The 19711-nt window shown below is 44.7% G+C and overlaps 1 protein-coding gene across 3 annotated transcripts in view; it reads right to left on the bottom strand.

Moving 5' to 3' along the window:
* LOC137531748 (Fc receptor-like protein 3) overlaps positions 1-19711 on the bottom strand; it is a 67562-nt gene that overhangs the window by 38186 nt on the left and 9665 nt on the right. For 2 of the 3 annotated variants that reach the window (XM_068251715.1, XM_068251717.1), the window contains exons 2-3: positions 19389-19409; positions 2108-2128 (exon numbers count right to left, since the gene is read on the bottom strand). In XM_068251715.1, coding sequence (XP_068107816.1) covers positions 2108-2128; positions 19389-19409 — 42 coding nt within the window. The remainder of the gene's footprint in view (positions 1-2107; positions 2129-19388; positions 19410-19711) is intronic. The other variant, XM_068251716.1, reaches the window with a different exon arrangement.

A 19711-nucleotide genomic window follows, 5' to 3' on the forward strand; every position in this document is an offset into this window, starting at 1 on the left:
CGCCCATCGGAGGTGGAGAAGAGCCCCTTGTCCTTGGATTGGACAAGGGCTCGGAGGGGGAGGGGAAAGCTTGGCTGCCCCTCCCCTTCCGAGACCCCCCAATCCATGGACCATGCGAGCTGGTATAGTCAGGGTGCGGAGCCCCACGCGGCCGGTGCTCCGCATTCTGGCTATCCCAGCCTGCATGGGGGACAAGGGGTTAAAGAGGTCTGGGAGGGGGGACCCCACGTCGTTTTTTTTTATATTTCCCACACTCAGAACGAAGTAAGTAAAACTCTTCCCACTTGGGGGAATCTATGAAAATAAAACACTATTGTTACCTGTGCAAAAAAAACTGACATTTTCCGCATTTAAAAGACATTTTTGCCCTTGAAACTTAAAAATCGATTTTCTCAAAAACTATAAGGTCTTTTTGAAAAAAATGTTTTCCTCGTATTCCCACTGATCCCCTTAATATACCCTGGGAATTTGGTGTTCCTAAATTTTAAGCAGGCTTTGCTATTAACCGTTAAAATCGGCGGGTTTTTAAATGTATATATTTTTCCTTTGAAACTTTAACATCGATTTTCTCAAAAACTATAAGGTCTTTTTGAAAAAAAAATTTCCTCTTATTCCTTCTGATCTCCTTAATATATTCTCCAAATTTGAGGCTCTTAGCACTTAAGGGGGCTTTGCTATTAACCCTTAAATTCGGCGGCTTTTTTATATTATACGGGAGCGTAATATTACGCGATTACGGCAGACTGTGTAATTTCAATAGGAGTTTACTGTCTTACGCGTAATTTGTTACGCGTAATAACGTAACCTACGGTCTACGCGTAATTAATTACGTGTAATACCGTAACCTTACACGTAAAGCTTACGGTGCATTTGTAGTGAATTACGATGCGTAAATACGCTAATGCGTAATTTCGGCCCAGCACTGGAAGAGATGCACCCCCCGAGCATGATGCTGCCACCACTATATTTGACAGTGGGGATAATGTGTTCAGAGTGATGTGCAGTGTTAGTTTTCCGCCACACATAGCATTTTGCATTTTGGCCAAAAAATTCCATTTTGGTCTCATCTGACCAGAGCACCTTCTTCCACATGGTTGCTGTGTCCCCCACATGGCTTGTGGCAAACTGCAATCGGGACTTCTTATGCTTTCTGTTAACAATGTCTTTCTTCTTGCCACTCTACCATAAAGGCCAACTTTGTACAGTACATGACTAATAGTTGTCCTATGGACAGAGTCTCCCACCTGAGCTGTAGATCTCTGCAGCTCGTCCAGAGTCACCATAGGCCTCTTGACTGCATTTCTGTTCAGCGCTCTCCTTGTTCAGCCTGTGAGTTTAGGTGGATGGCCTTGTCTTGGTAGGTTTACAGTTGTGCCATACTCCTTCCATTTCTGAATGATCGCTTGAACAGTGCTCCGTGGGATGTTCAAGGCTTTGGAAATCTTTTTGTAGCCTAAGCCTGCTTTAAATTTCTTAATAACTTGATCCCTGACCTGTCTGGTGTGTTCTTTGGACTTCACGGTGTTGTTGCTCCCAATATTCTCTTAGACAACCTCTGAGGCCCTCACAGAGCAGCTGTATTTGTACTGACATTAGATTACACACAGGTGCACTCTATTTAGTCATTAGCACTCATCAGGCAATGTCTATAGGCAACTGACTGCACTCAGATCAAAGGGGGCTGAATAATTACGCACACCCCACTTTGCAGTTATTTATTTGTAAAACATGTTTGGAATCATGTATGATTTTCGTTCCACTTCTCACGTGTACACCACTTTGTGTTGGTCTTTCATGTGGAATTCCAATAAAATTGATTCATGTTTGTGGTAGTAATATGACAAAATGTGGAAAACTTCAAGGGGGCCGAATACTTTTGCAACCCACTGTACTTAATTTCACTTCTCAAATATCACTGTGTATGTCTCCTATATGATATATTTAACTGACATTTTTTATCATAACAACCAACGATTTATACAGGAAAATCATGACGATTAACAAGGTTGCCCAAACTTTCGCATCCCACTGTATGTAACAATATAAATAATATAAAAATAAAAATAGGCACCAGTTTACAAACCTAAATACCATAAAAGAAACTTACCAACTCCTATAAAAGCAGCCCCTGCAAAACAAAACAAAGCAAAAAAGAAGACATTTGATTAAAAATTGATTTCTTATGGTCAAAGGTTAGCTGGAAGTACAAAAAAATATTTTTAGTATATGGGTAATAAGTACAGATGAGGTTTAAATGTATTATTATTTAATATAAATGTGTGTTAATATAGTGTTGTACACAAGAGGGACGTTCACCAAGCGCACTCCTCCGGCATCTAAGTGAGGTGCAATTGCAGTCAGCCCACCAGAGCACAGGCAGGCCCAGTATCAGCGCAGAGAGTGCACATTCTGGCTTGAGGACGCGCAGCCATCGGCCGAAACAGCTGGTGGCCAGTGTCTGTTGCCAGTTTAGAAGACACATGGGTTGGATCCTATGAATACTGGACTCTAATATATCCAGTTAGGTTGGGCTTACTTGATGGAGTTTAGTTACCATTTATTTATTGACTACCTTTTTTGCCAATTTATGCCAACTGGATTGTCACAGTCAAACTGCAATTGTTACATTTGTAGTAAAAAAAAGTAAAAATTACTTAAAAGTAAAAAAGTAAAAATTACTTATTCAGTAACGCTATCTGGAGTGGGCTGGTCTTCACATAGAAAGATATTAATATAGTGTGAATCCTACCACAGACATAGTCTTGCCTTTGTTGTAGTCCAATGCCAGCTTTTTTTCTTGGGGGGGGGGGGTACTTAGCTTATCTGTATGTTTTGGAGGGCTCAAATTTATCTTTTAAACTGGCCAATGAAAATCCTTGACCGTGGAACAATGGGGAGCCCCAGCAGGAGCTTTAACCAGTTCACCCCCAAGGGTTTTTATCCTAACGGACCAGAGCAATTTTCAGTTGTCAGTGCTCCTCCCTTTTATTCCCTAATAACTTTATTACTACTTATAACAAGAAAATGATCTATACCTCGTTTTTTTCGCCACCAATTAGGCTTTCTGTGGATAGTACATTTTGCTAAGAATTTTTTTATTCTAAATGCGTTTTAATGAGAAAAACAGAAAAAAAAGAAGAAAAATCATTATTTCTCAGTTTTCAACCATTATAGTTTTAAAATTAAACATTCTCCTGTGGATAAAACAAACACGTTTTATTTGCCCAGTCGTTCCGATTATTAAACAGTTTAAATTATGTCCCTATCACAATGTATGGCGACAGTATATTATTTTGAAATATAAGTGTTATTTTTCTGTTCTGTTTTTTTTTTTTTATTCTGGCCATAATTACAAGCCCCTATGTAATAAATTAAAATTAATTTCCCCCCATAAAATATAAATTAACAAAGCTTAGTCCCTAAGGCAACTATTTTTTTTAATTTTTTTAGCTGATTTTTTTTTTACAAGTGTATTTTTTTGGGGGGGGGGGGGGGGGGGGGGTTGGAAGTGTAATTTTATTAAGATCTGTATGTACTTGAAAATGAATGTATTTTGTAGGTGTAATATACTTTTTGGCCACAAGATGGCGCTAGTGAACACTCATAGGAAATGTTCACTTTTTTTTTTCTTCACTTTATTTAATTGTTACATTTCCTGTTATTGTGAATGGACGTAGCCGCTGTTCGCGGTCACGTCCATTCACTCCAGGCACTGCGATTGGGTAGAGGACCGTTCGGTCCTCTTCCCCAATCACCCAGCACGGAAGCCCGACGGTAATGGCGGCGGTAGCGGCGCACACACGGCGGCAGCAGCGGCGGGAACGCGGGACGTATTAAAACGTCATGTTGCTGTTAATAGCGGTAAGCATGACGTTTTAATACGTTAGAATGTCAGTAAATGGTTAAACATGCTTTACCGGGGCTCTCATTACTATAGAGCAAGAGTGTGCTGATGGGAAGTGGCGGTGGTTGCAGGCACTGCAGGATAAGTAGCGACAGGACCAAAGGTGCCCGCCGAACTTCCTTGAGGAGCAATGCTGCGGAGGGCGGGGACCAGTATGTAGCGATGATCAGCGGCAATAGTCCGGCGGGGACTGATGGGCAGGAAATGATTCTCCAAGCAAAATAAAGAAGACAGAAGTAAGAAATAAAAGAAGAATAAAGTTGAAGTGTACTTTTACACTAAATATGTATAGGGTCAAAAGTGACCTTCTATACTTATTTACCTGGTAGAGGAAGGACATCTGGGATCCCCTTATTAAAGGAAGCTCCCAGATTCCAACGTAAGCCCCATAGAAACAAATACAGGTAGAAGGCTGCACATCCCTGATCTAAATACTACAATTGAATGGTTAAGCGATGTGGCGTACACCGCCCCTCCTGGACTAAAATTGCATGCCTCGCATCCAAACAATGCAATACTGGTTCATGGAGAAAGTTTAGCTTCCATTATAGTTTGCATGCAAAATACAATCTACTAGACATCTGCACCAACGTTGAGGTAATTCTCCGAAGCAGATGTCCTACACTATCTAACCTAGGTTAAAAGCATATGTCCTTACCCTGGCAGCAGCTAAGCAAAAATGTGTAACTTACATTCAATGGGCTTAATTCACAAAGCAGTGCAAAGTGTTTGCACGCTAGTGAAAAGCCCTTTATCACGCCTAAACTCAGTTTAGGCGTTATAAAAAGAAACTCGCACGAAATTCCCGCGCGCAAAACTTTGTGCGGGCAATCGCGCAGCGCCCATTAAACCCTATGGGCGCTGTGTGCGCAATTGCACGATTGAGTGCGGGGCTTTGCACGTGATCAGTAGAGATGGGCCGAACGGTTCGCCGGCGAACATCGGGTGGTTTGCCTTCGCCGGCGAAGGCGAACTTTCCCGGAAGTTCGATTCGCCCCATAATGCTCTATGAGGGTCAACTTTGACCCTCTGCATCACAGTCAGCAGGCGCATTGTAGCCAATCCAGCTATACTAAGCCCTGGAGCCCCACCCCCCCCCCCCCTTATATAAGGCAGGCTCCGGCGGCCATTAGCCTCACTCGTGTGCCTGCTAGAGACAGAATAGGGACAGCTGCTGCAGACTTGTTCTCCTAGGGACAGATTAGTCAGGCTCTTGACTTCTTAGCTTGCTTAGCTGAATCTTATTGCTATAATAGCGCCCCAGAAAAGCTCTTTTCAGAGCTCATCCTGCTCGTGTGATCAATTTTTTTTTTCTGTGTTTGAAACTGACACTTGTGTTTTTTAGACAGCATTGCTAATTCATACTGTGTGTCCCACTGCCAGCAGCAGCACATTCAGTGACTACCTGTGTGTGTGAGACACTTGTGTTTTTTAGACAGCATTGCTAATTCATACTGTGTGTCCCACTGCGAGCAGCAGCAGCACATTCAGTGACTACTACCTGTGTGTGTGAGACACTTGTGTTGCTTAGACAGCATTGCTAATTCATAATGTGTGTGTCCCACTGCCAGCAGCCCACCAGCATTCAGCAGCACATTCAGTGACACCTGTGTGTGTGACAGGGAGCTGCACATTGTACTACCTACCCAGTACTGCATTTACCTACTACTAGTACCTGTTGTGTTTAGTTAACCCACCTCATCACTGCATACACCTACGTTTGTGTTGAGTGAACCCACCTCGCTGCACATAACTACCTTTTGTGTTAAGTGAACTTGCGTCACTGCATATAACTACCTTTTAAGTTGAGTGAACTCACCTCACTGCATATCTACCTTTTCTGTAGAGTGAACTCACCTCACTGCATATCTACCTTTTCTGTAGAGTGAACTCATCTCACTGCATATAACTACCTTTGTGTTGAGTGAACTCAGCTGACTGCATCTAACTACCTGTTGTGTTCAGTGAACTCACCTCACTGCATATAGCTACCTTTTGCATTCAGTGAACTCACCTCACTGCATATCTACCTTTTCTGTTGAGTGAACTCACATCACTGCATATAACTACGTTTGTGTTGAGTGAACTCAGCTGACTGCATCTAACTAGCTGTTGTGTTCAGTGAACTCACCTCACTGCATATATAACTACCTTTGGGTTGAGTGAACTCACCTCACTGCACATAGCTACCTTTTGTGTTCAGTGAACTTACCTCACTGCATATATAACTACCTTTGGGTTGAGTGAACTCACCTCACTGCACATAGCTACCTGTTGTGTTCAGTGAACTCACCTCACTGCATATATAACTACCTTTGGGTTGAGTGAACTCACCTCACTGCACATAGCTACCTGTTGTGTTCAGTGAACTCACCTCACTGCATATCTACCTTTTCTGTTGAGTGGAACTCACCTCACTGCATATAACTACGTTTGTGTTCAGTGAACTCAGCTGACTGCATCTAACTACCTGTTGTGTTCAGTGAACTCACCTCACTGCATATATAACTACCTTTGGGTTGAGTGAACTCCCCTCACTGCACATAGCTACCTTTTGTGTTTAGTGAACTCACCTCACTGCATATATAACTACCTTTGGGTTGAGTGAACTCACCTCACTGCACATAGCTACCTTTTGTGTTCAGTGAACTCACCTCACTGCATATATAACTACCTTTGGGTTGAGTGAACTCACCTCACTGCATATATAACTACCTTTGGGTTGAGTGAACTCACCTCACTGCACATAGCTACCTTTTGTGTTCAGTGAACTCACCTCACTGCATATATAACTACCTTTGGGTTGAGTGAACTCACCTCACTGCATATCTACCTTTTCTGTTGAGTGAACTCACCTCACTGCATATAACATACGTTTGTGTTAAGTGAACTCAGCTGACTGCATCTAACTACCTGTTGTGTTCAGTGAACTCACCTCACTGCATATATAACTACCTTTGGGTTGAGTGAACTCACCTCACTGCACATAGCTACCTTTTGTGTTCAGTGAACTCACCTCACTGCATATATAACTACCTTTGGGTTGAGTGAACTCACCTCACTGCATATATAGCTACCTTTGGGTTGAGTGAACTCACCTCACTGCATATCTACCTTTTCTGTTGAGTGAACTCACCTCACTGCATATACCTAGCTTCCCCCCGAGATGGACAAAATGGACAAACCAGGTAGAGGAAGAGGTAGAGGAAGACCCAGAGGAAGGCCACCTGGCACTGGCCGGTCTGTGCGAGGTGGTGTTGCTGTGATTTCGTGCGGACCTGGACCAAAGTACAGTGCTCAGAAGAAGGCACGTGCCATCACTTCCCAAAATTGTGAGGACGTGCTTGAGTATTTAACACAGAAGACCTCATCTCCCGCAGCCAGTGCTACCAGCGCTAGTACAAGCACCACATCCGCTGCATTTGACACTTTGCAGGAGTTATTTGGTGGTGGTGAAATCACTGATTCACAGCCACTACTGCAACAACAAGAAGAAGGTGCAGGTACACCACCTCATACGTCTGAGTTAGGTGGCGATAGTATGGACGTAATGTGTGAGGAGGGGCATGATGAACCACCTGAAGTTGGTGCAGTTGTGGAGTTGTCTGAGGAAAGCGAAGTTGGGCAGGAGGATTATGATGACGATTATACGGATGCTACGTATGTTCCCAATAGAGGAGATGACCAGGGGGACAGTTCAGAGGGGGAGCCAGAGAGGAGTAGGAGGAGACGACTCCATGATAGAAGCAGAGGGAGCTCGTCCTCATAAACAGCTGGGGGCAGTGTCCGGCGCCATCTATCGCCAGCTATGGCCAGCCAGCCAACATGCCCTTCAACGTCAGCTGCTGATGCCACCGTAGCGCCATCACCCCAGGGGGGCTCAGCGGTTCGGAAATTTTTTAACGTGTGTGTCTCAGATCGGAGCAAAGCCATCTGTTGTCTCTGCCAGCAAAAATTGAGCCGTGGAAAGGCCAACTCTCACGTAGGGACAAGTGCCTTACGAAGGCACCTGGAGAGAAGGCACAAACAGCTATGGCAAGAACACCTGAGGAAAAGCAGCACCCCTCAAAAGACAAGCCACCCTCCTTCTCCTCTTCCTCCTTCAGGTGCATCGTCTTCATCTGCTTTCTCCCTTGAACCTTCACAGCCACCCTCCTTCACACCGCCTCTGCCCTTGAGTGGTTCCTGCTCCTCTGCCCACAGCAGTAGCCAGGTGTCCGTGAAGGAAGTCTTTGAGCGGAAGAAGCCAATTTCAGCCAGTCACCCTCTTGCCCGGCGTCTGACAGCTGGTGTGGCGGAACTATTAGCTCGGCAGCTATTACCATACAAGCTGGTGGAGTCGGAGGCTTTCCGTAAATTTGTGGCCATTGGGAAACCGCAGTGGAAGATACCAGGCCGCACTTATTTTTCACGAAAGGCCATACCCAAACTGTACCGTGCAGTTCAGAGGCAAGTGGTGTCATCTATTGCGAAGAGCGTTGGGTCAAGGGTCCACCTGACCACGGATGCCTGGTCTGCCAAGCACGGGCAGGGCCGCTACATTACGTACACAGCCCATTGGGTCAACCTGGTGACTGATGGCAGCAAGCAGGAAGTACGTGGCTGTTCAGCGGACCGACTTGTCACACCTCCACGGCTTGCAGGCAGGCCTCCTGCCACCTCCTCTCCTTCTCCTCCAGCTACATCCTCTTCGCTGTCAACCTCCTCCTCCTCAGCTGAGTGTCAGTTGAACTCTAGCGGTTCTGCCATCTCCTCTTCCTATCCAGCTACACAGCCCCATCTCCCCAGAGCCTACGCTGCATGCCAGGTACGACGGTGTCACGCAATTTTAGACATGTCTTGCCTCAAAGCGGAGAGTCACACTGGAGCAGCTCTCCTGGCTGCTCTTAACAAACAGGTGGAGCAATGGCTGACCCCGCACCAGCTGGAGATCGGCAACGTGGTGTGTGACAACGGCAGCAATCTCCTTTCCGCTTTGAATTTGGGAAAGCTGACACATGTACCCTGCATGGCACATGTGCTGAATCTGGTCGTGCAAAGATTTGTCTCAAAGTACCCAGGCTTAGAGGACGTCCTGAAGCAGACCAGGAAGTTGTGTGGGCATTTCAGGCGGTCTTATACGGCCATGGCACGCTTTGCGGACATTCAGCGGAAAAACAACTTGCCGGTGAGACGCTTGATATGCGATAGCCCGACTCGCTGGAATTCCACCCTGCTCATGTTCTCTCGCCTGCTAGACCAGGAGAAAGCCGTCACCCAGTACCTGTACAACTACAGTAGAAGGACACAATCTGGGAAGATGGGGATGTTGGGGCCCAACAGCTGGACACTGATGCGAAATGCATGCAGGACCATGCGGCCGTTTGAGAAGGTGACCAACCTGGTGAGTCGCGCTGAAGGCACCATCAGCGACTTGATCCCCTACGCTTACTTCCTGGAGCGTGCCGTGCGCAGAGTGGTGGAAGAAGCTGTGGAGGAGCGGGAACAGGAACAGCTACAGCAGGAGGAGTCGTGGGACCAATTTTCAGCCGAACCACAGGTTTCCTCAACACCTGCGGCACCACAGAGGGGGGAGGAGGAGGAAGAAGAGGAGTAGTGTGGGGAAGGAGAGGAGTCAGACTCGGATGACGATTATGAGGAAGGTGTTTCTGTGGAGGAGGAAGAGGCGGCAGCGGCAGAAGAACAACCGCAGCAGCCGTCACAGGGGGCTTCTGCTGCTCCACATTCCCGTGGTATTGTTCGTGGCTGGGGGAGGAAGAGGAGTTGCGTGACGTCACTGTGGAAGAGCAAGAGGAGATGGAGAGTACGTCTGGATCTGACTTTGTGCAGATGGCCTCTTTCATGTTGTCCAGCCTGTTGAGGGACCCCCGTATCAAAAAACTCAAGGCGAATCACCTGTACTGGGTGACCCTCGGTACAGGCACAAAGTGGAAGACCTGTTAGCAACTCAACACAAGGCGGAAAGGATGCAGCACTTGCAAAACAAGCTGTCAATGATGCTTTACAATGCATTTAAGGGTGATGTGACAGTACACTGCAATAAAGGTACCACTGGCAGTATTCCTCCTCCTCCTCACCAGTCCACGCAGGCAAGGTCAGGACGCTCCAGCGATCTCGGGGTGATGTCGGACATGCGGACATTCTTTAGTCCAACGCCTCGCAGTAGCCCTTCGGGATCCACCCTCCACCAACGCCTGGACTGGCAGGTAGCTGACTACCTGGCCTTAAAGGGGTTCTTTCGCGAATGATGAAAAAAATAAAAGGTGGTTCATGCATAAACTATTAAACATCCTTCTAAAATAGTGCAAAAAGTTTTTCAAAAAAATGAATGCTTTCCTCAATACAACATGTAATATAAACAGTGACGAATGATGGATTGGGAGGCTAATCCATTTGATAGGGGTGGTTTTTTTTTTACTTGCATTGTACAAACAGAACTCCTGCCTACGTAGTTTTCAGTTGTGTAATCCATTGCTGTTAGGAGATCAGCCGTTATCGCTGTAACAAACTCCTATGTATATGCTTCTTGTATTCACTCACAGAGAAAGGAGCCCCCTCCTCCTCCCTGCAGGAATGGCTAAGCGCAGATGCCGGCAACTATTCAGTGACTTCGTCATGTGTTTACATAGTTGCCCAGCAACCAGACCCGGCATCTGTGCAGAATAGTTTGTATCTTCTCCCAGAGAGTAATCTGCTATCAGCTGTAGTGTGTCCCCTTATTGAACTTTTAGTTCTCCTGGCAGAGATAAGATAAGGGGACTGACTCGCTGGGAGAAGATACAAACTATTCTGCACAGAGGCCGGGTCTGGTTGCTGGGCAACTATGTAAACACATAAGGAACTCAGTAGTTGCCGGCATCTGCGCTCAGCTGTTCCTGCAGGGAGGAGAAGGAGGGGGGTCCTTTCTCTGTGAGTGAATACAAGAAGCATTTACATAGGAGATTAGCCGTTATCGCTGTAACTGCAACTCCTAACAGCAATTTATTACACAACTGAAAAGTGAAAACTAGGCAGGAGTTCTGTTGGTGAAATGCAAGTAAAAAAAAACACCCCTATCAAAAGGATTAGCCTCCCAATCCGTCATTCGTTTATTTTACATGTTGTAGTGAGGAAAGCATTCATTTTTTTGAAAAACTTTTTTCACTATTTTAGAAGGATGTTTAATAGTTTATGCATGAACCACCTTTTATTTTTTTCATCATTCGCGAAAGAACCACTTTAAGTGTGGATGTACACACTGCGACTGCGAGCAGCGACGATGAACCCTTGCTCTACTGGTTGCGCATGCTTGACCTGTGGCCAGAGCTGTCCCAATTTGCCATACAACTTCTCTCTTGCCCTGCCGCAAGCGTCCTGTCAAAAAGGACCTTCAGTGCAGCTGGAGGCATTGTCACTGAGAAGAGAAGTCGCCTAAGTCATGACAGTGTTCAGTACCTGACCTTTATCAAAATGAACGAGGCATGGATCCCTGAGGGCTATTGCACGACCGAAGACTAAGTCAGTCCCCACACACAGCATCTCTGCCTGCAGGCCGCTTGACTGCCTTCTCCGCCACCACCACCAGGGTCCAGGACTCTAGGCGGATTCCAGAATTTCTAAGGCCGCTGCCAGCAGCGTCCGCTATACTAATTTTTCTGGGGCGTGCACATGCCTGCCTAATTTTTCTGGCTGAACTGCAGGCGGCTGCAACAAAAAAACAAAAGGTATGTACATGTGCCCATCCCCCTTCGTGATCATTACCTTGCCGCGGTGAAGGCGCTTGCGTATCACAATGAACAATGACCGCCGGCTATATGAGTGTCTCGGGTGGGGGTGGCACACCAAAGATAATAAGGTCGTTGTTTCATTGTAGTCAGACCAAATTTGATCAGCTGGACAGTTACTGTTCTGTCATTCAGCTACATCAGCCGGGCGACCATATGGGCTGAAAAGCCCCCATCACCTGCACTCTCGTCATGGTGCGCACCAGTTCAGCACGCCCGTCACTACACAAACGGCTATTTGCAGTCACTGCATACCTTTCACTGCATCTGTGACTGCACATTATACCTGGCAGTCAGTGCATAACTTGCACTTGAATGGATACAGTTTTAACCACTTTACCCCCGCGCGTACGTATTTCTCCGCCCCTTTTTCCATCCTTTAAAAACCAGGGACGGAGAAACACGTACTTTCCGCGTTCCCGACGCTGTCCGCGCTCCCGCTCGTAAACACGCCGCCCGCCGCTAGTAAAACCGCCGCCGCCCGCTCGCCCGGAGATCAATGAACGGGAAAATCCATTCCCGTTCGTTGATCTAAGCCCCACAATGACCCGCTGCTCTCCTATGGGCAGCGCGATCATTGTGAGAAGAAACTCACGTGTCCAGCCTCCTTATTCTTCCTCCAAGCTTCCGGAAGGAGGCTTGGAGGTCGCAATAAAGCAAAAAGTTACTGTGGCCATCTTGTGGCCAAATAGTAAACTACACCCTACACATTTTTCACATACAAATAAATGACTTTTACACACAAAATTAACTCATTACCTCCCACACTCCCCATTTTTATTTTTTTTTGTAATTAAAAAAAAATTCAAAAATTTACAATTAAAAAAAATACATAATTAGTTACCTTAGGGACTGAACTTTTTAAATATTTAAGTCAAGAGGGTATAACACTGTTACTTTATAAACTATGGGCTTGTAATTAGGGATGGACGCAAAACTGAAAAAAATGCACCTTTATTTCCAAATGAAATATTGGCGCCAAACATTGTGATAGGGACATAATTTAAACGGTTTTATAACCGGGACAAAAGGGCACATAAATTTCATGGGTTTTAATTACAGTAGCATGCATTATTTAAAAACTATAATGGCCGAAAACTGAAAAATAATTTTTTTTCCCCACATTTTTCCTATTTTCCCATTAAAACACATTTAGAAAAAAATAATTCTTGGCATAATGTCCCACCTAAAGAAAGCCTAATTGGTGGCGGAAAAAACAAGATATAGTTCATTTCATTGCGATAAGTAATGATAAAGTTATAGACGAATGAATGGAAGGAGCGCTGAAAGGTGAAAATTGCTCTGGTGGTCAGGGGGTAAAACCCCTCAGTGGTGAAGTGGTTAAACAATTGAAAAATACAACCATCTACGTTTTCAAACAATTTAAAAATACAACCATCTACATTTTCAAACAGTTTAAAAATACAACCATCTACAGTTTCAAACAATTGAAAAAAAAGGCAAAAAACTTGCCCTCCGTAAAACATTCCTGTATTGTTATTTTTGGTCACTACCTCGGGGCGGGCGTGTATGCCTGCCTGCTGCCCTCCTTGCCTGGATGTGTGGTGGTAGCCGTTTCTCAGGCTCCAACTCCGAAACGCAATACAACCATCTACATTTTCAAACAATTGAAAAATACAACCATCTACATTTTCAAACAATTTAAAAATACAACCATCTACATTTTAAAACAATTGAAAAATACAACTATCTACATTTTAAAACAATTTAAAAATACAACCATCTACATTTTCAAACAATTTAAAAATACAACCATCTACAGTTTCAAACAATTGAAAAAAAAGGCAACAAACTTGCCCTCCGTAAAACATTCTTGGCAAATGCTTTCGACTTGGTTTGTCTTCCGCTGGGTCAAGGGTCCATCTGATCACAGATGCCTGGTCTGCAAAGCACGGTCAGGGCAGCTACAGCATGGGTCTCAGCAGGCTCCCACTTCGGGCCGGAATCCAACCTTCATTCCCCGCCCATTACCTGTGGTGACAATGTCAGACTTGCCCGCCTCCATATGATTCTCGTGAAAGGAATGTGGTGTCATCTTTGCCCGCCATAACTGGTTCTCGTTAAAGGATTTAAAGTACATTCATTTCAAATACAGCAAGCCCTCGATAGTCCTCCTGTATTGTTATTTTTGGTCACTACCTCGGGGCGGGCATGCCTGCCTGCTGCCCTCCTTGCCTGTGTAGTGGTAGCCGTTGCTCAGGCTCCACACCGGATTCCATCCCTCATTCCCCGGCCATTACCCGGGGTCACAAATGGCAGACTTGCCCGCCTCCATATGATTCTCGTGAAAGGAATGTGGTGTCATCTTTGCCTGCCATAACTGGTTCTCGTTAAAGGATTTAAAGTACATTCATTTCAAATACAGCAAGCCCTCGATAGTCCTCCTGTATTGTTATTTTTGGTCACTACCTCGGGGCGGGCGTGCATGCCTGACTGCTGCCCTCCTTGGATGTGTAGTGGTAGCCGTTGCTCAGGCTCCACACCGGATTCCATCCCTCATTCCCCGGCCATTACCCGGGGTCACAATGCCAGACTTGCCCGCCTCCATAGGATTCTCATTGTAGCGGTACTGAACAAGTACCGCTACAAGTAGAAAATGTAATTTAAAAACAAAACGTAAGCTTTTTAACAATGCCATGGAAAGTTGAGAAGGCAGTCACACATTACCTGACATCACTGAGTGAGGAAGAGCAATCTTGCCATGTTGCGTAGTAGTCCAGCATGGCCGTCACTACACAAACAGCTGGTAACTTGCGGTGCGTTACACAGTTAGTTTGGTGCGTCAGTGTGAAGCAGTACTCTAATTACACTACCTGATTGATGTATACACATGCAAGATATTTGAAAGCACGTTAGGCCTGCAATTTAGCATTCAATGTGATTTCTGCCCTTAAAACGCTGTTTTGCTTCACATCCAGATTTTTCCCCGGGACTTTTGGCGTGTATTCCACTCCGCCATGCCCCCCTCCAGGTGTTAGACCCCTTGAAACATCTTTTCCATCACTTTTGGGGCCAGCATAATTTTTTCTATTTTTCAAAGTTCGCCTCCCCATTGAAGTCTATTGCGGTTCGCGAACTTTTCCGTGAACCGAACCTTCCGCGGAAGTTCGCGAACCCGGTTCGCATACCTAAAATCGGAGGTTCGGTCCATCACTAGTGATCAGCAGCACAAAGCGGTGATAACTCAGCTAGTGCAAAGGTTATAACGCCTAAAGTCTTTTAGGCGTGATAACTGGGTTATCACCGCTTTGTGAATCAGGCCCAATATGGACAGCAGAGAATAAAGCCAGCGCTCACCACATGGGCTGCATTTGAATGACTTATCACCTCATGTGCACCACTTATATAGCTCAAATACACACTCAGCAATCAAACAGATGCAAAACATATGCATAATTAAATACTTACCATGCAAACAGGAAAGCACTATGGGAGCTGCTAACCTGGTAGTTACAAAATTATGGAAACAAATACAGGTAGAAGGCTGCGCATCCCTGACCTAATACTACAATTGAATGGTTAATCGCTGTGGCGTACACAATATACTTCATTTCACTTCTCAAATATCACTGTGTATGTCTCCTAAATGATATATTTAACTGACATTTTTTATCATCCTACCTCTCCAACCGCTCCTTCACGACCTCCTTCAATGAGTCCTCGTCCACAGCCAACCACCTCTCAGTGGGAGTCCCCCAAGGCTCGGTCCTTAGCCCCCTACTGTTCTCTCTATACACATCCTCCATTGGCAAGGTTATCTCCTCCATGGGTTTTAACCAGTTCAGCCTTCAGTTGTTTTCACTTTATGCATCCGAGCAATGTTCACCTCCCATTCATTAGCCTATAACTTTATCACTACTTATCACAATGAACTGATCTATATCTTGTTTTTTCCGCCACCAGTTAGGCTTTCTTTGGGGGGTACATTTTGCTAAGAGCTACCTTACTGTAAATGCATTTTAACAGTAAGAATAAGAAAAAAAATTAAAAAAATCATTATTTGTCAGTTTTCGGCCATTATAGTTTTAAAATAGAACATGCCTCCATAATTAAAACCCACGTATTGTATTTGCCCATTTGTCACGGTTATTTCACCGTTTAAATTATGTCCCTATCACAATGTATCGCGACAATATTTTATTTGGAAATAAAAGAGCATTTTTTCCGTTTTGCATCCATCACTATTTACAAGCTTATAAAAAAAAAATATAAAGAGAAAAATTTAATCTTTACATAGATATTTTAAAAGTTTAGACCCTTAGGTAAATATTTATGTGGTTTTTTTTTTTTTATAGTAATGTTTTTTTTTTTTTTTCTTAAACATTTTATGTGGGCATTTTTGGGAGGGTGGGATATAAATAGTGTTTTATTTGGGGAAATATTTGTGTATTGTAATGTTTTTTTACTTTTACTTGTAGTTTCACATTTTGGCCACAAGATGGCAATCTTGAGTTTGTTTACATGACGTCACTCTAAGTGTACAATGTACGCTTAGAGGGACATAGCTTCAGAAAAAGCGTAGCTTCCGAGAGAAGCTGTCGCTTTTTCAGCGGGGGAGAGGAATCTGTGATCGGGCACCATAGCCCGATACATTGATTCCTGGGAGCGCGCGGACGTGCACGTGGCCTCCTGGACGTAGGTACTACGTCCTGGAGGCATACATGGTTAACTATCATCTGTATGCAGATGACACCCAAATCTACCTCCACACCCCTGACATATCCACCACTACCATGGACAAGGTCTCCTCCTGCCTATCTGCCATCTTCTCCTGGATGTCCGCTAGGTTCCTGAAACTAAATCTAGACAAAACGAAATGTATGATCTTCCCACCCTGGTCATCCCTGGACCTCCCAGATGTGCAGGTCACTGTTAACACACTATCATTCGCCCTACCTCTCAAGCCCGCTGTCTGGGTGTCACCCTGGACTCTGAATTCTCCTTCACTCCCCACATCCAAAATCTCACAAAGTCCTGCAACTTCCACCTTCGTAACATCTGTAAGATTCGCCCTTTCCTGACCTCTGCCACCACCAAACTCCTCATCCATGCCCTCATAATTTCCCACCTCGACTACTGCAATGCCCTTCTGTCTCGTCTCCCTATGACCCGAATAGCCACATTGCAGTCCATCATGAATGCAGCAGCCAGAATTATCCACTCCTCCCATCGCTCCACCAGTGCGGCTCCCCTCCGTGAATCCCTCCACTGGCTTCCTATCCAGTCCAGAATCAGATTCAAGATATTGTGTCTGACCTATAAATCCGTCCACAAAACCTGTCCAACCTACATTTCTGATCTTACTCAGATATACACACCAAGCCGCTCACTCCGCTCCTCCAATGAACTTCGCCTGACCATCCCCCGCATCACCCAGTCCCATGCACGCCTCCAGGACTTCTCAAGAGCCGCTCCAACACTATGGAACTCCCTACCTCCACCCATTAGGGCAGCCCCCTCCTTCAACACCTTCAAGAAGGCCCTCAAAACCAGACGCGTATCTGGAGGGATGCAGACATGACACGTGCCCCAGGCGACCTCCCTCTTCAATCATCAGGGGGGGCGCAGAGCTGCTGACAGCATTCCTGAGTCTAAGGGAATAACAATCATCCAGCAGCCTGCCCTTCTCAGCCTTTGTCATTTATCTACATTACAAGCTATTGAGAGGTGAGCTCCAAAGTTTTCCCTCACTCCCTAATAGAGATCATGTCTCAGTCCCCGGAGATAGCAGCAGAAGCTCCTGGTCTGGAGGTTACAAGATCTCACATCCATTCAGCTCTGTCATTCACACATTCCTCAGCCTTATCTCAGTGTGCTGTTTACTTACTTTTATTTATGACACTCTCTGCACTTTAACCATTATGCTGATGGCATCTCTGTGGCCAGATTTAACAACCTCTCTCTTGTACAGTGTACCTCTCAGTTGTTAAAATGCATTATATTTCTAGCTCAGTACCTATCTACTGATATTTAATAGGTTGTTAGGCTTTTATTATGTTATAACCATCACTGTAAATGTGTCATTGCTTTCATTAATATGAGAGTGGTGGCTGCCAAATGTATTTCCTTTTAAACAATACCAGTTGCATGGAAATCCTGCTGATCCTTCTGGTCACTAGGGTCTAAATCACACACCTGAAACATGCATGCAGCTAATCTTTTCAGATGTGTCCTAGACATTTGATCTGCATACTAGGGTCTATGGCAGGGATCACACTTGTTTTTCAGTTTTCAACTCTGCTTTTTCTGCGCACATTTTCTGCACACCAAGTGTGTTTCTATGCAGAAAAACGTGTGCTTTTTTTTACAGCAGCTAATGTAATTGATACAGAAAACTGACAAAATGTGCACAATTATCATGCAGAATGTCGGGTTTTTTTCTGTGCAAGAAAAACACATGGGGCCTGATTCACAAAGCGGTGCTAACAGTTAGCACGCTGGTGAAAAGCCCTTTATCATGCCTAAACTCAGTTTAGGCATGATAAGTTTAGGTGTGATAAGTTTAGGCATGATAAGTTTAGGTGTGATAAGTTTAGGCATGATAAGTTTAAGCACCAACTGGGTTAGCACCGCAGTGCACAGCTGATCAAAAGTTTTACGCTAGCAAAGTCTGGTGCACTTCGCATAGAGTTTAATGGTGCTGCTTTGCGTGCGGGACTTTGCAAGCGATCTAAACTTATCTAAACTTATCATGCCTAAACTTATCACATCTAAACTTATCATGCCTAAACTTATCACACCTAAACTGGCTTTTCACCAGCGTGGTGCAATAGTTATCATGCCTAAAGTCTCTAACTGGGTTAGCACCGCTTTGTGAATCGAGCCCATAGTGTGAACTAGCCCTTGATTAACATGAGTTTTCAGTTTTTCTGTGCAGAAAACGCCATGAAAACAGTCAAGTATGTTCCCTGTCTTAAACTATTAGAGGCAGTGGATCAGAAGGATAGCCTCATTTATTTCATAGTGACTGTTACATTCTGGTAATTGTGTGTGCGTGTGTGTTCTGAATGCATGAAGGAGTTACCCTGTCCAAAAAGGTTAGACAGGATGCTGTTGATTGTAGGAGTGTGTGTGTGTGTGTGTGTGGGGGGCCCGGGGGGCGCAATTTTAGTATTTGCCATGGGCGCTGTCTTGCCTAGATACGCCACTGCTCAAAACTCACCTTTTCACTCTTGCTTACTACCCCTCACAATTGCTCTAAACCCACAGCTGAACTCTGGTCCCCTGCCTCTCGTGTCCATACCTTTCCCTCTATATTTTAAGCCTTTGGGCAGGGTCCTCCTCCTTTTGTGTCCTACCTGATCATGCACCTCCAGTACTGTAAACCCATGCTATGCATCTGAGTGAACCTAACCTGCCTAATCTCCATGCTGCCATCCAGTGACTGACTAAGCATTACCTTGTACTCATACTGTGCTGTGTGATCTGGTTTTCTTGTATTCCTGTATTGTCATATTGCTGTATGTCACCCCTAAATATTGTCTGTAACCTAAATTAATGTCCAGCGCCGCGTAATATGTTGGCGCTTTATAAATACAATAAATAATAATAATATCATAACAACCAACGATTTATACAGGAAAATCATGACGATTAACAAGGTTGCCCAAACTTTCCCATCCCACTGTATGAAACAATATAAATAATAAAAAAAAAATAGGCACCAGTTTACAAACGTAAATACCATAGAAGAAACTTACCAACTCCTATAAAAGTAGGCCCTGCAAAACAAAACAAAGCAAAAAAGAAGACATTTGATTAAAAATTGATTTCTTATGGTCAAAGGTTAGCTGGAAGTACAAAAAAATATTTTTAGTATATGGGTAATAAGTACAGATGAGGTTTAAATGGTATTATTATTTAATATAAATGTGTGTTAATATAGTGCTGTACACAAGAGGGATGTTCCCAAAGCACACTCCTCCGGCATCTAAGTGAGGTGCAATTGCGGTCAGCCCACCAGAGCACAGGCAGGCCCAGTATCAGTGCAGAGAGTGCACATTCTGGCTTGAGGATGCGCAGC

The sequence above is a fragment of the Hyperolius riggenbachi genome, chromosome 9 (genome assembly GCF_040937935.1).
Source record: "Hyperolius riggenbachi isolate aHypRig1 chromosome 9, aHypRig1.pri, whole genome shotgun sequence".
Classification (NCBI taxonomy): Eukaryota; Metazoa; Chordata; class Amphibia; order Anura; family Hyperoliidae; genus Hyperolius; species Hyperolius riggenbachi.